We start from the raw sequence: 14,928 nt of genomic DNA on the forward strand, positions 1-14,928 counted from the left end.
ATTGCAGCCAAGTTTTTGTTATTATTGCCACGTCGATTTGGTGTGATATCATGAAGTCGAATAATTCAGGAGCTTTATTACGTAAAGATCTCCCGTTCCAATTCAAGACATTTGCTGATGCTAGATTATCAATTGCAAACATACTTCGCCATCAGCTCCGAAAGAGCGAGAACCTTTTGTACAAACTGACAGTCTGGTGAAAAGTTCACGGGCGAGGCTCAGGAATTCGGACCTTCGAGTTTTGGGCTCCAACTTCTCCCCTAACTTTTTGCGAAAAAAAACACCGGTTGCACAGGAGCTGATGGTGGACGCCCAATATGAGTGGACGTAGCTCGACTGTTAAGAGCTTGATTTTTCTTCTCTTCCAACCGTTTCAAGTAAGGTAGTCTAGTGGGGCATCCTCTGTAGCTAGCTGCGTGATTTCGACTGCAGTTTGCACATTTTAAAAGAGTACGATCATCGTTATTTTGACCTGAAGTTACCTTCACTTTCTTCAGAATCGTGCAGTTTTTCGTCAAGTGTAGATCCCCGCATTTGACACATTTGGGTTGAAGATTACAGTGACTTATGCCGTGTCCGAACTGCTGACAGAGGTAGCACTGTACGATATCGATGATTTTGTTTTACAGTCATCTCTTCCTTACTCGTTATTGAAGGGACCATCGAGCTAGGGAGGTATCGAGTTACAGAACACGAAAGCAGTTCAATTGCGTTCCAAGGGACCATCGAGTTAGCCATGAAAACCAACTTTTACTATGGTTCTCTAACTCGATATCGAGATACGGAATACCGAGTAAGGGAGAGTTAACTGTAGTATAGACGCCAATCAACGACTACACTGAATAAGTATCGAACTTTCCTCAATTCCTGCAGTTTGCATGTTCCACGTTTGAAGGCAACCGCGAACAGAGCACTATCGCCAGACGACGACGCACTTAAGGTGAAGATAAATCGAAGCCATAGTTCAAATTTTCAAGAGCACGGATCTGGAGAACCAAACTTTCGTTTAAGCTGAAAACTTAATCGATTGGTCACTAGCTGGTGATGACCAATCGATTAGGTTTTCAGCTTAAAAGGATGTTTGGTTCTCCAGATCCGTGCTCTTGAAAATTTGAACTTTGGCTTCGATCCATCTTCACCTTAACATCTTCACATTTAGTGGATCAACGTCACAAGTTTTCAATTTTGCGGTCACTTCTTCAATGCTGAACACTGGCAAACCAGATAGAACAAATCTGTTTGGGATTTCGGCGGGGAGACGGAACAAATTTCGTTATCTCTGCAGTGTGAAACGAATGTGTTGAAAATGTTTTGACTTTTCACTGTGATCTGTATCGCTCCTCGGCCAATGCGTTGAATGTAGTCGCCTTTGCTAATTGCTAATGAGGTAGCAATCGCATTGATTTCGGTCACACTTTTGTTGTACTCGTAAATGGGTGGACAGCGCACTATTTTTGCTGCACGTTGGGGTTTCGTTGTGAATTTGAGCTAGGGTAAGTGTACCAGTTATGGACATAGTGGTTCCCTATTTCGCCATACGTGATTACTTTCATGTCTTCAAATTTTGAAAAATTGTGTGTGTTGTAGCAGTTAGATTTAAGATATAACTTGATGTTAAAGCATTCAAAAAGATTTAAAATGTGAAAGTTATCAAAATTTTACATATGGCTAAATAGGGAACCACTATGGCCATAACTGGTACACTTTCCCTAGATCCTCATGTTGGTCGTCATCAATCGCCAGCATATCAATCTCGTTGTGGGTAGCAATCTCAGCAATCAGCGGTGTTTCCTTTACAGCATCCACTCGAGCTGGACTATTGTTTGCTCGACTTGGGGAAGACGTTTGCTCATTGTTCTCGAACATCGTGTTAAGGTGCGATGCAGACTTTTAGTGGAGTCGAATTTTGCATTCCTCATAATTCCTCCTAATCACTATGTTTGAGGGACCACTTGAACCCGCTGCATCCTTTTGGGAAGAGACCGGGTGGTCTGGTGGTAGTGTACCCAGTTTCGAGGAATTTACACAGCCAATTGAGCTCTCGCCGAGCGGTGTCACGAACACATGCGCAAATTTGCTGGTTGAAAATACTGCCGTTTGATTTTGCTGAGAACAGCTGATCTTTGTTTATATTTTCCACCAGCACTCTTTAAGTAGTGTTGGTGACATGTAACGTGTATGTACACGAGCGCAGAAACCACTATTCAGATTACCGACCCCAGTAAAATTTTACTGGGTTTTGGAACTACGGATTTTTCGGTAATTTCTACGATTACCGAAAAAACTCAGTAAATTAAAATAAGTTTTGATTAATGGATATTACTGACTTAGTCAGTAAAATTGTAGAGCGTTTTTACTCGCTTTATAGTTTCCCATTCTTCAAAAATCTATACAAAAAAAAAAACAATCGACATGGAAATGTCCCTTATTAAGCATTTTTCGTGAGAATTAACATCTACAGTATGATCATATTTCAATGGAAGTAATCGAAAAATGAGTGATAAAATCATTATTATTTGGTTTGCATACAAGAGGCAAACTCAATGATGCAGATGAATTTACCTTTTGTATGAAAACCAACCGAATTTACCAACGTTAGCAGTTAAATCGTGCTGAGCCTTTTTGGTTGCTTAAAATAGTTGAGTTTGTCACTAAATTTCTACTACTTACGACGAGAAAGCGCAAAATAGGTGCAGGAAAAGTATGGTTGCAAAAGACGTGTCTCCTGGCGCCGAATGATTCTACAGCATCAGGGGATTCTCATTTGACACATTCCCGCATGCGCATCAGTTTGTTTTGATTTGATTTTGACGACAAGTCAGTAAAAAACATCAACTACTGAATAGTCGGTAATTGTTTTTACTGACTTTTCGGCATGTTCGGTAATGTTGCAAAATTGGGTCTGACAGCTACCGTAGTTCAGTACAGAGAATATGATTATACTAGAGAAACGCGGAGAGAATTTTGACTTTGTTTATAAATAACATTTGCAATAATTGAGGTCATTCAAACAATATTTTAGTGTGCGTGTCATCCTGTCAGTCGCCATAAAAAACAAAGCTTACCAATGACGTCACTTACGTATCGCTTATCACTAACACACATCCATCGTCTCTTTTGCGTAACATCTTGTTGAGTCTCATTGAATTTGCTCGATTGGAACCACGTTTGACGGTTCAATTGGAACCTTTGGTTTCAGAATTCGCGCTTCTCTATATTAACAAATTCTCTGGTTCAGTAAAAAGTAAAAATTATTACTGAACCTCAGAAGTTTTCAATCGAAAAGCTGAAGGTTCGGTATTTTTATGATTTTCAATTCGTACCCGGTATAGAAAAAAACAACGAACAAGCAAATGGTGATTGAGTGTGTAGCTAACCGAATAAAGACTTTTGGTAAAGACTCATATTGCGAGCGATGTTTACACGGTCGGCAACTTGCAAAGAACTTGAATATTTATTTTACTGATGCTTCAGTAACTCTGTTTACGGATCGGTAAATAATTTGTTACTGAAATCTGTATTTCAAGTTGTTTAAAGTTTCGTAAAATTAAAGTATATTACGAAATTCGGCAACTTTTCTTAAATTTTACTGATAAATATTAAGCTTTACAGGCATAAACCAGTAAAAAATATTGAGCTGAAACTTTGGATTCAAGTGTGTGAGTATCTTGCACGAATTTCAAGACGAGCATAGTTTCGGCGAGATGTATTTTCTTACTCTCTACCGCACATGTGAACATTTTTGGCAACCCTGATGTTATTTCGTCGTTTGTTTTGTTTTCATTGTACGTAACAGCTCTGACTGCTGGAATTGATTGTACTGAACATTGTACCGAACAGGTAGCATTAAAAGTTGAAGTTGTCCACATTTAGGACGGCGTTTATTTGAATACCATTTTCTTTTGATACATGTATTTGATTCTGTAATGTACAGTTGAAACTCTTAGCCGATCAATTACTGGTTTTGTCGTTGTACCTAGGTCAAACTTCCATTACTGAAAATCGAAAAGTCATTGAGGGTCACATCGATAAAAAGTGTATTGTGTGTGTCGACGCGTTGTTTTTTTATTGCTGAGTAAATTCCAAAGTCCACTGATTCCTTCAATCAAAGACTGAACGCTACTTCACATTGGTTGTTAAGTTTTGATCATTCTACTACAACTGGTTGCCTGTATTGATTTTAAAAATAGTGTTGCTTCTGAAATGAATCGTGATACCATTTATCATTTGCAAGAAGGAAGTAAGGAATCTACTTTCTGCTACGATGAATCGCTGCCTGCTCTTCCGTTGCCGAAACTGGAGGATACTCTCAAACGGTACTTTGAATCATTGAAACCATTCGGAACTGCTGAGGAACTTAAGCACACAGCGAATATTATCGAAAAGTTCAAAAATGGCATTGGCGCCGAACTACATCGTTGCCTTGAAGAGAAATCCAAACACGAGAAGAACTGGGTAAGTGAATGACCATATGATTCAATGCGTAGATATGTAATATATTTTAGGAAAATGATAGCTTTAAGATTAAAATGGTTTAGCATTCAAACTGGCAACTTATTTTGGTGGTACAGTCAAACCTCCATGAGGAAATAAAATAGAAATGGAATAGAAATGCTATGGAAAGCTGATTGAGGGAACCGTCATAGTAACCGATATCGATATCGAGTCATGGAATATCGACTCATGGAGGGTTCACTGTATTATTTTTTGGTGCTTATTTTACACTTCATAAAAGCCCTAAATTGCATCCACTGATAAATCTATCAAACATGATCAGAAAAAAAAAACAATCGAGTTTAACATTTTGATGGGACTGGGCAGGGGGGTCACCTAAGAGTGGATCTTTTTTCTCCATGGCTTATTTAAAAAAACAAGTAAGCTACAATGAAAACCGGTTGAAGGACCAGTATGGTAGAAAAGGCGTTTTGACGAGCAATTTTCAAATCATGACCCATCTCGTCCCGTATTTTTTGCACGAGGAAAGATGGGTGAGCCCACATAAATTTATTTTTTTCTCTAGTAAAAAAATCATTCATTCATCATATTCTTCAAGATTGATAAACGCGAATAAAATATGGTACAGAAACAATTTACAATAAATTTATTATAAAACCTACACTGAAATGAATTTTATTGTAGAAACTACTGAATCCATGGTAAAATTAAGAACAGCACCAACGATTTTCAACCGATTACATTAATCTGTTAACTCTACCAAAACATAGTCAACATCACTACACAAGAAAATATATTCTGTTAATTTAACCAGAGTTGTTGTATTTATGACTAGTAACATTGTAGATTTGACAAGTTTGGCATTATACTTTTGATCACACTGTGTTGTACGGTGGGTGTCACGGATTGAAATACAATGCTTTGTAGTCAAGGTTACTATGGACATTAGAGTGATGCAAATTTTGAAATGTTTGCTCCCCTATGCTTAAACGATTTTAATGATGGTAAATAGCATCCTCTCAAAGTTTGAAGTGATTCGAAAGAAATTTGATTGTGCACACGCCATTTGAAGTTTATATGGAGATTACTATGGAAAACGCCAAACTTGTGTGTTCAGCCCTCTATCTCTTCGTCATAATATTTTATGGAAAAGTGAACACATTCTTCTAATGTGAAATCCTCTCAGCTACAACTTTGCCGAAGACCACTTTTTGATTGGACCTCAGGATAAATTGTTATTCATCATCATAAAGTTGGTTTGCTTGTAGTATGCTTCACCAACTGTTCGGCAGGCAACAGTGGTGCTCCTGGCGGGAAGAATAGATCAAAGTAATCCAGACTACTATGTTCTACAGCAAAAAGCAGTGTTGCTCTGAAAGTAATTGAATGATCATCTCAGCATGATCTAGACTTTGTTACCGAAAATAACAAATTATCCTTACGTCCCATCGTAATGTGGTCTTCGGCAAAGTTGTAGCTGGGAAGTTTTCACATGAGATGAGTGTGTTCACTTTTCCATAGATTATTATGGCGAGCAGTTAGAGGACTGAACACAAAATGTGTGCCTTTTCCATAGTAATTTCCTTATAAACTTCAAATATCGTGTGCACAACCAAATTTCTTCCGAATCGCTTCAAATTTTGGGAGGATCATTTTCATCATAATTGACATCGTTTAAGCATAGGGGAGCAAAACCTTCAAAATTTGCATCAGTCTAATGGACATAGTCAAATTTATTGCACTGTTCAGTGATTTTCACCAGATTATAGTAATTTTAACAGATTTTTGTAACGATAAACGAGCTTGAATACATAGGTAGATAGTTAGGGATTTGTATAATTATTATTATCCCCCTTTTCAATTTTTGACCAAGACATGATAGGTATACTCCGGTCGAAAAAAATTTTTCCTATGTAGTTTGATTGTGTAGGTACTTATCTGGTGTTAGTATTTAAGGTAGAGAGATGTGACGATTTCTTCAGTGGATACGAGTAACTGACACTGAAGAAGACTGCAAGTGGTAGTCGAAATACGCGTATCTGTCAAAGATAAGCATTTAGGAGCGGAATTAAAAGGTACACGGTACTCCATCTACTTTAAAGTTTCTCTATTTGAGATTCTGCTCAGAGGATTCGAACATTCATTAAAGAGATTTTTGTAGTCGGTTGAAAATCGTCGGTGCAGTTCTTAATTCTACCATAGATTCGGTAGATTATACAACACAATTTGTTTGCGTGTACAAACTTTTTATTATGATACCGTTCAGCCCCGCTAATTTGAAGGGTACCTCATGCAAACCATCGGGGTCCATTTTTAATACGAACATCTGAGTTGTGTACACCACGATTTCGTTTACCGTACCATGCTTTGACAGCATGTTTACAAATTATAGTCAACATAATCTCCTAATTATTGACAAAACATAATGGCAAATACTAAGAGACGATTATTTTACAAGTTTTTTTTTCTAAGAACATTAATACGTTTTAAAACAAGTTCAAAGGTTGCATCTCTATATAGAATAAGATAAAAACAGGTAATTGCTAATGTTCATAGTCAAACAGTGTGATTTGCTCGTCTTAAACTGGGGGAAAAGTGGCATCCGTAGAAGCAAACAGTTATTATCATAAAAACACAAGCCCGCGTACAATAATCATGCTGTGTGGATTAAATTATTGAGTTATTACTGTTCACAAAACATCTCTTCTGTGTCGATATCTCAAAAAGTGATATTCAAATTATTGCGATCAACGAAATTCTTGGTAGCCAGAAGCGAGAGCGTCCGGAAGAGCAAATTATCTCATTGGGCTAGGACTTTCAAACTTGAATTTTGCGGCGCCCTAACCTTTCGTTGATCCTCTTTTTTTTTTTTTCGTTCGCCTTTCATTTGCAGGGACTCGGATCAACAAGAGCACCATGTCCACGCTCAACGCGCATAGCTATTCGATATTGAAACAAATTGTTTGTTTTCCGATATGAACTGCTCACGGGACCTGATTTTTTTTGCCATCAAGATATCCTCGGAACCAATGGCAAAAAATTATCAACCACCGATCCAAAGTGCTTGCCGGGTGCTGATTTTCAATTTATTTATCTGACAATCTGTAAACATTTTAATTTCGAAATAATGACTGACAAATAAAATGTTATAGAAAGGGTAAATAAGCTATTTTCTTGATCATTTTCTAAAGTAAACAATACTGAAGCTGATGGTTTATAGCATTCAACTATGCAAATAGTAACTAAAACTGTTTGGATTGTGCTGTGTACTACATTTTGTACCATGCACATAGTAACAGATACTATAAAACGTGGTTTGAAAACACAATGCAAATTTAAATAAAAGCGACATGGTAAAATAAACCCTTGTCAATATAGATTTAATAACATATTATTTTCAGTTGAAATCAAGTGGTAAAAGTGTTTTAATTTCACCCTTGATGTAGTTACTGTTACCATATGATTTTTATCAGTGTAGATACGTGCTTCTGGTTAGCTCTTTTACTGTTTTGTTTTGATTCTGCGTTCCGTTCCACGGCGTTCCATGAGCTAAATGACGTTTGAGCCATTTTTAATCTGAACGACGTGCAAATTAGCGGTGTACAGATTAAAAAGTGTTCAGATTAAATGTGGTCAAACCAACGGGGGTACCCGGTAGTAATAGGGGGAGATCCCCTAGCACCGCACACTTAAGCCTCTTAATTAATATTTTAAAAATTCTGTTACCCATTTATGATAAATATTATCATTTTTGTAGCGTACCGAAATAAATTTGAAAATATAAATATGAATTTTGACTTTACATTTTTACGATGTATTTTAGTACCGAAATGGCTAATCATAAAAGTGACTCCCATTATCGGACAAAATCTGGAAATGGCTCGATATCTGTAAATTTGTACATCATCGAATGTTTTTACTTCAGGGATAGTATTTCATTGCCAATTTAATGAATTTGCAACATTTACAAGAAAAATTTGAGTTTTACTTAGTCTGCAAGATGTCCATAAATGAACCTTTAGCATATATGACGAAAAATAACACTCTTTAAAATGTTGTTCTAAATGTTCAATCTTATTTTTATTGCATGTTTGATGCTGGTGTAAAATTCACAAAGATAGCACATAACAAAGTAAGTTGTCCTAAAATAAGCCACAGCTTGTAGCTTGTCCACATTTAGTTTAACCCGTATAGACCTGAGTGAAAGGAAAATAACTAAAACTCTCACCGCTCAGCGAATACTTACCGGATTTCAATTATTTTTTTGTTAGTATACTAGTACACATATCTAGTTTCGAAAAGTGATCAAAGGATCTTGGGAATCTTACTGTGGCGGGAGTTATTCCGGTCACTGGGTCAGGTCGGGTGCCAAGGGTTCTGTGCTTCTGTGCCCCTGGAGGTAGGCAAATTTCAAGTCACAGATTATTTCAGGAATCGGCTATAATGTAATGTAGTCACTATATCAAGGAGCTTTAAGAAAAACGCTTCAGCGTAGACCTTTTGAGAAACTAATGAATTGAATAACCATGTGTTCTGCATTTGATTTATCATACAAATGGCCATTAGCGGATCTACGGAATGCCTCAAATTTATGATAAAGTGACCCATTTGTGTCTTAACATATTCGTCAAGCTTATGGGAACGCATTATAGTGAATAATTGTTTTTGATCTCTACTTTTAGATAATTGAAACGGTCTTGTATCCAACAAATCTAGAGCCGATTCTTCAGGACACTAAGTCCGAGTGGCCACATCCAGTACATTCTAAAAGGTGCAGAATGTAATGTTTAATGGGTTTAAGGGAAATCTGTCATTTGGTTTGGAAGCTTTTTCAGAGTTTCGGATTTCAACGTAAAACACTTTAAAAAGGATTTGATTTGATTATGATGTTTGAATGACAGTGAAGTTTGAGTATGCGTATAGTGAAAGATTTGTCATGTGTATGAATTTGTAAGTGTACACCCGATTCTGTTTTTGCACGGATTTTTTTTTACACGGCCGTGCAAAAAAAGTTTCCATACATTTTTTCTGCCAAAACCTTATTTTTGCATGAAACGTCGAAAAATTGTGTTACTTGTTTTGCACGGTTTTTGAAATTTTGAACTGAAAACTTTTTTTGCACGGTACGCATCCCTTCTGGCTCCAGCTGTAGTTCGACAAACTCCTCCAGTAGATTATATGTTTGGTAACTCGGGTGCTTCGATCATGATAATCGATAGAATCGGTCTATGGTAAGAAAAGTATGAACAATATCGACTGAACTCTACACTTATATTTTAATTAACGTTAAATCAATACAAGAACCACCTAATGTGGTCACTTCATTTGGACGATTTCTTCTTCTTCTTGGCATTTACGTCCTCACTGGGACAGAGCCTACTTCTCAGTATAGTGTTCTTATGAGCACTTTCTAAAGTTATTGACTGAGAGCTTTCTTTGCCAAAGTTGCCATTTTCGCATTCGTATACCGTGTATCGATTATACTCTATGCCCAGGGAAGTTAAGGAAATTTCTAGTACGAAACGATCCTGGACCGACCGGGAATCGAACTCGGGAATTAAACTTTTATAAATTTTTGCTGGCTTAACGAAATTCCTTGATTAGCAATCAAAAGACAAGGTATATAAGGGTCATGTCGTTTAATTACTGAATCCAACATTCCTGCTCAAATAGTTTAATAACTGTTTTAAAAGAGAACGTTGATTTCAAGCAAATCTATAAATAGGGGTACTAGAGAAAACTTGACGTTATTTGCTTTCCGCTTGGATCGCATCTCAGCTGGCAACAAATCGGCTTTCTCTGATCGGGCGTGCTTCTCAGGCACAGACATCGATATCGAAGAACCCCCCCCTGTCGTGTCTTGCTTCGCTCAAATCAAACTGACCGCCGTTCGACCGAGAGAAGATGCCGTCCGAAGCCAAAGCCACCACCACTGCCGCCGCCAAGAAAAAGAAGAGGAAGCAATCCACAGGACAATGAAATGGTTTGTGGCCGCCATCGCAGTCCTAAACTGTGATTGTGGCTGGCATTCGAGAAGAAGTAGGAGAAAAAGAAGGCAGTTTCTAAGCAAAACCCCACCAAGTTTCAAAGACCGCCGTGATGAAGAAGACCCCAAAGAAGCCGCCACCGCAAACCTCAGCAGGCGAGGAGGATTTTAACCAGTGCGTCGTCAAAATGTGTCCATGTTACTCGAATTCAACAATTCAATTTCAGGGCAAACAAGTGTGTACTAAAGAGTTGTTTGTGTAATATTTCCTAATGTGTAAATTACTACTTGCTATAATCTCTTAATTCATCTCGTAGCATCATCCAATATCTGATTTATTACGAATAATCGACAATACGGCAATTTGAGGATGTTTCCGATGACGTGCCGTCGGGATGCAATAACAGCATAATGTTCATCTTGTATATTCCTTGACAAGACATCAATTTTATACAGCTTATTTCCTATATAGCCTATTTCTTCGCTTTCTGATCTGGGAAATAAGCTGTATGAAAACCACAGGGATTAAGTCGGAATCCGGAAACGTAACTCAATCTTGACCGATTCCACATACCCGAAGATTGGCAGCTTTTCGGATCAGCCGATCATGAGGCTTCTTGTAATGGTGCCTAACCGGATTGTATCTTGACTTTACTGCCCATAACTGCATGTTTGTCACATTCGACATTTTTGACAATTTCAGGGCTGGTAGCAAAAAGTGGTACCGAAAAAAGTTATTTTAGTGACCAGATTTGAGAAATAAGTGACTAAAAAGTGACTTTCGATTCTCGAAAAAGTGACTAAAAGTGACTTGAAAATCAAACCATAATCAGTTTTATTTCAATTCTATTACACTGTTTTACGATCAATATCCAATATGATAGGTAATATTCAAAATGATCTACTGCAGGTAGTATAGGTCTAGTTGAGTATCAAATTTGGACATTTTTATTGTACTTCCAAAATTTCAAGATATTGCCTAAATTGTTTTCAAACAGGAAAATTAACATTTAGGTACGTAAACAATCCTTTTTTAGAAGATTTTCGTTCTTTTCAAAATCGTATGTCTTTTACATCACCCAAGTATTTTATTTCGCAAATTTCAATAAGAATTTGGAAAATTTGTGAAAACAAATTTTTTATCATTTGGAAATGTAGGGGAACTTACGTATTCTCGGCAGCTTAAGCCTATGCCGTGCTTCTTTTGTTATTTTCTCGGACATCAGCAGACAAATTCCGTGTTTGTCTATTTACATTTATGCGTTGCTCAATCCTCTATAGATTCACACCTACAGACTTGTCAAAATGCTTTTGGAAACGTTTTTAGAACGCTGCGAACATCCCTTGTCATTGTGACTATTGTCGGCAGCCTCAATCTCTTCGGCAACTTTCCCATAACAACTGCTGGTGAATCTCTTCGGCAGCTCCAAATCAGTCGCATTTTGTGGCGTGCTCATTTGAATTGATGACATCTCCGGCGATATCGTTTGTTTTGTCTCGGAAATCTCGCCAGCGGGAAGCGGGCAGAACAAAGAATTATCTGAATGTTTCCACTGATGTGTTTTGATAGAAAAATACTGTATATTTGGCGTTTGAAATTTGGTTGCCGATAATAGTTGAAAGGTGCCGAAGCCGTAAGTCTCCCTACATCCAAACTCGCATAAAAAATACATCTTAAAAACCGCTAAAATTGAAACTGTGTAGATCCCAAAACTTTTCTATGACTTCAAGTCGATAAGAATTTAAGATTCAGTTTAGAAACATTATAAGCGTATAGATGAAGTTCCGTCAAATGTAATATTCAGAGAAGAATTCTTTCTATTTAGCTTATTATATTCTTCTTTAACGCTTCTACCAAGTATGGTCAATAGCGTCGGTCATTCAAAGTTGATTTTCTATAATGATAAAAAATCAGGTAAAAGGAAAGGTATGGGGTTTTAATGTTACACTTTTTTATTAAATTTAGGGGAGGGATTATAAGAGTATGTTTAAAACTACTAATTGAACTTTAACACTTTACTTTTTGCAAAAAATAAAAATACTAATTACTAGTGATTTTATTATATTATTTTATTTTTTTTTGCAAAAAATGAAATGATAAAGTTTAATTAGTAGTTTTAATGTTAATGTACAAGAGTTTATGTGGACACTTTCAGTGACGAACTGTTCATATTTCGATAAACTAATTCATTTAAGTAACCTGTCCACCGTTGTCATGAAAAAATGCATATCAGAATATATTGTATATTTAAAATAAAAGCATGGAACGAGCTCACCAAATTGATCATCCATCCCTGATTGAGCAGCTGTTTATTCAGCATGCTCATTTCACAAAAGTAAAATATCACTCCGGCGACGCGAAAACCTGAACTCGTTTGCACTCAGAGCGCTTGCAAACAAAAACGAGAAAAAAAAAATTCGGCGCGCGACGACACAAAAAAAGTTTTTTTTTCTGGTGAAGATGAAACGAAGCCATAACACAAGCCCTCAAGAGCACAAAACTAGAGAACCAGACAGCGGTTCAAGCTGAAAACCTGATCGATAGATCATTACTCATCAAGCTCTCAGCCCGATCCGCTGTTCACCTCTCCAGACCCGTGCTCCTGAAAATTTGGGGTTTAGTATCGATGCATCTTCACCTTCTGCTTGGGCTTTGATGAAGCACTGCCCAGCAGAACGCGTGCTGAATTGACTTTAAAACGAAGTGATCGATAATGGAAGATAAACGTCTAATTATCCACCACAAGGTACAAAAATACTATCAAAAGGAAATGCACGAGCTACTAAAAAAACTAAACATTTAAACCTTTACTTTTATGACAATGAACTTACACCATACTAATAATAACATAGAAACTATTACAAATTACGTGGAACTCTATGGAAGGTTAACTTTATTCCAAGCTTTTTTCACAGAAAAACCATGACCAAAATTCTGATACTGACATGAAATTTATTTGACCTTACTTAAAGCATAGCCTAAATTAAAAAAAAAAGATTTATAATTTTCTTATGAAAATGTAGCTTAAAATAGTTGAAAAAAGTGACTTTTTGACAAAAAAAGTGACTTTAGTTGAAACGACTTAAAAAAAGAGACTTTAAAGTGACTGGCTTAAAAAAAGTGACCAAGTCACTAAAAAGTGACTCGCTACCAGCCTTGCAATTTCGAGTTAATACCCGGGAGAGTCATCAAATGACTAATACTTTCGATCAACTTACTGAAATCTGTGAGATTGTCTAGGAAATTCGATAAAAATACCAAGTTTTTTTGTCACATTGGCATTTGTAACCGCATAACAGTCACATTGAGATTAAACATGTGCGTCATAATGCAGTAGCAACGAAATTTCTATCAGAATTATTTTCTGACTATTCACCCAACATGCGATATGAGTTGTACAAAATTTCAGCCTCAAATAAGGACTTATGAATTCTCAGTGATTTTTTGAAATTTTACTGCCCATAACTGCATATTTGTAACATCCGACAAAAGTAGGCATTGAGTAAATGGAATACCAAGTGTGCATTTTATGGCAGTATGGGAGGAAACTAAAATTTCTAAAAATTACCAGGAACTCAAAAGTGCTTATTTGAGGCTGAAATTTTGTACAACTCAAATCGCATACTAGGTGAACAGTCAGAAAATAATTCTGATAGAAATTTAATTGCCATTACATAACGAGGCTCATTTATAATCTCAATGTGTCTGTTATGCGGTTATAATTACCAATGTGACAAAACAACTTGGTATTTTTTTCGAATTTTCTAGAACAATCCCACAGATTTCAGTAAGTTGATCGAAAGTATTTATCATTTGATGACTCTCCATGGTATTAACTCCAATTTGTCAAAAATGTCGTGCAGTTATGGGCAGTTTAGTTCCCTCCCATACTGCCATAAAATGCAAACTTGGTATCCCATTTACTCAATGCCTACTTTTGTCAAATGTTACAAATATGCAGTTATGGGCAGTGTACCGATGCTGCGATTATCACGAGGAGCTCTTACTAGCTCGAAAGTTTAAATGAAATGAACCGAATCAGTCGAAAGTAGTATGTTTTACACAATTTGAATAGCAGACGATGTTCCTCCCTTTCGTATTCTTTGCCTTCTTCTGATCGACCAATCTGGGACATAAGGTATATGATGTTGATGTCTTGGTTAGGGATTTACATATGTTTGAAAATTCATGGACGCGTTCAGATGGACAATTAAACATTATTTCAATACTTTACTATAAATGGAAAAACACGAATATTATGCCTTTGAGCAAATTTTAAATATTTCTTATCAATGTGTGTAAAAGTTATGGAAATCGGAATTCGAAACCCAATACAAGTGATAATAAGACATTTGCAATGGATTTCTTTATTGAAACTAACATGTAGATCAATAGATGCTTATTACAACTGGTCAAGAATCAGTTTAGTGAAAAGTAGTTGCAATTTTAATACATTTCCCAATTTCCGTACTCAGGAATTTAGGAA

The 14,928-nt window shown here is 36.6% G+C and overlaps 1 protein-coding gene across 1 annotated transcript in view; it reads left to right on the forward strand.

Annotated features, from left to right (window-relative positions):
- Positions 1-3,791: 3,791 nt before the first annotated feature.
- Positions 3,792-14,928, forward strand: part of LOC5566097 (peroxisomal carnitine O-octanoyltransferase) — a 32,262-nt gene continuing 21,125 nt past the window's right edge. Inside the window, exon 1 of the mRNA XM_001650405.2 lies at positions 3,792-4,455. Coding sequence (XP_001650455.1) covers positions 4,204-4,455 — 252 coding nt within the window. The 5' untranslated portion in view covers positions 3,792-4,203. The remainder of the gene's footprint in view (positions 4,456-14,928) is intronic.

The sequence above is a fragment of the Aedes aegypti genome, chromosome 1 (assembly GCF_002204515.2).
Source record: "Aedes aegypti strain LVP_AGWG chromosome 1, AaegL5.0 Primary Assembly, whole genome shotgun sequence".
Lineage (NCBI taxonomy): Eukaryota > Metazoa > Arthropoda > Insecta > Diptera > Culicidae > Aedes > Aedes aegypti.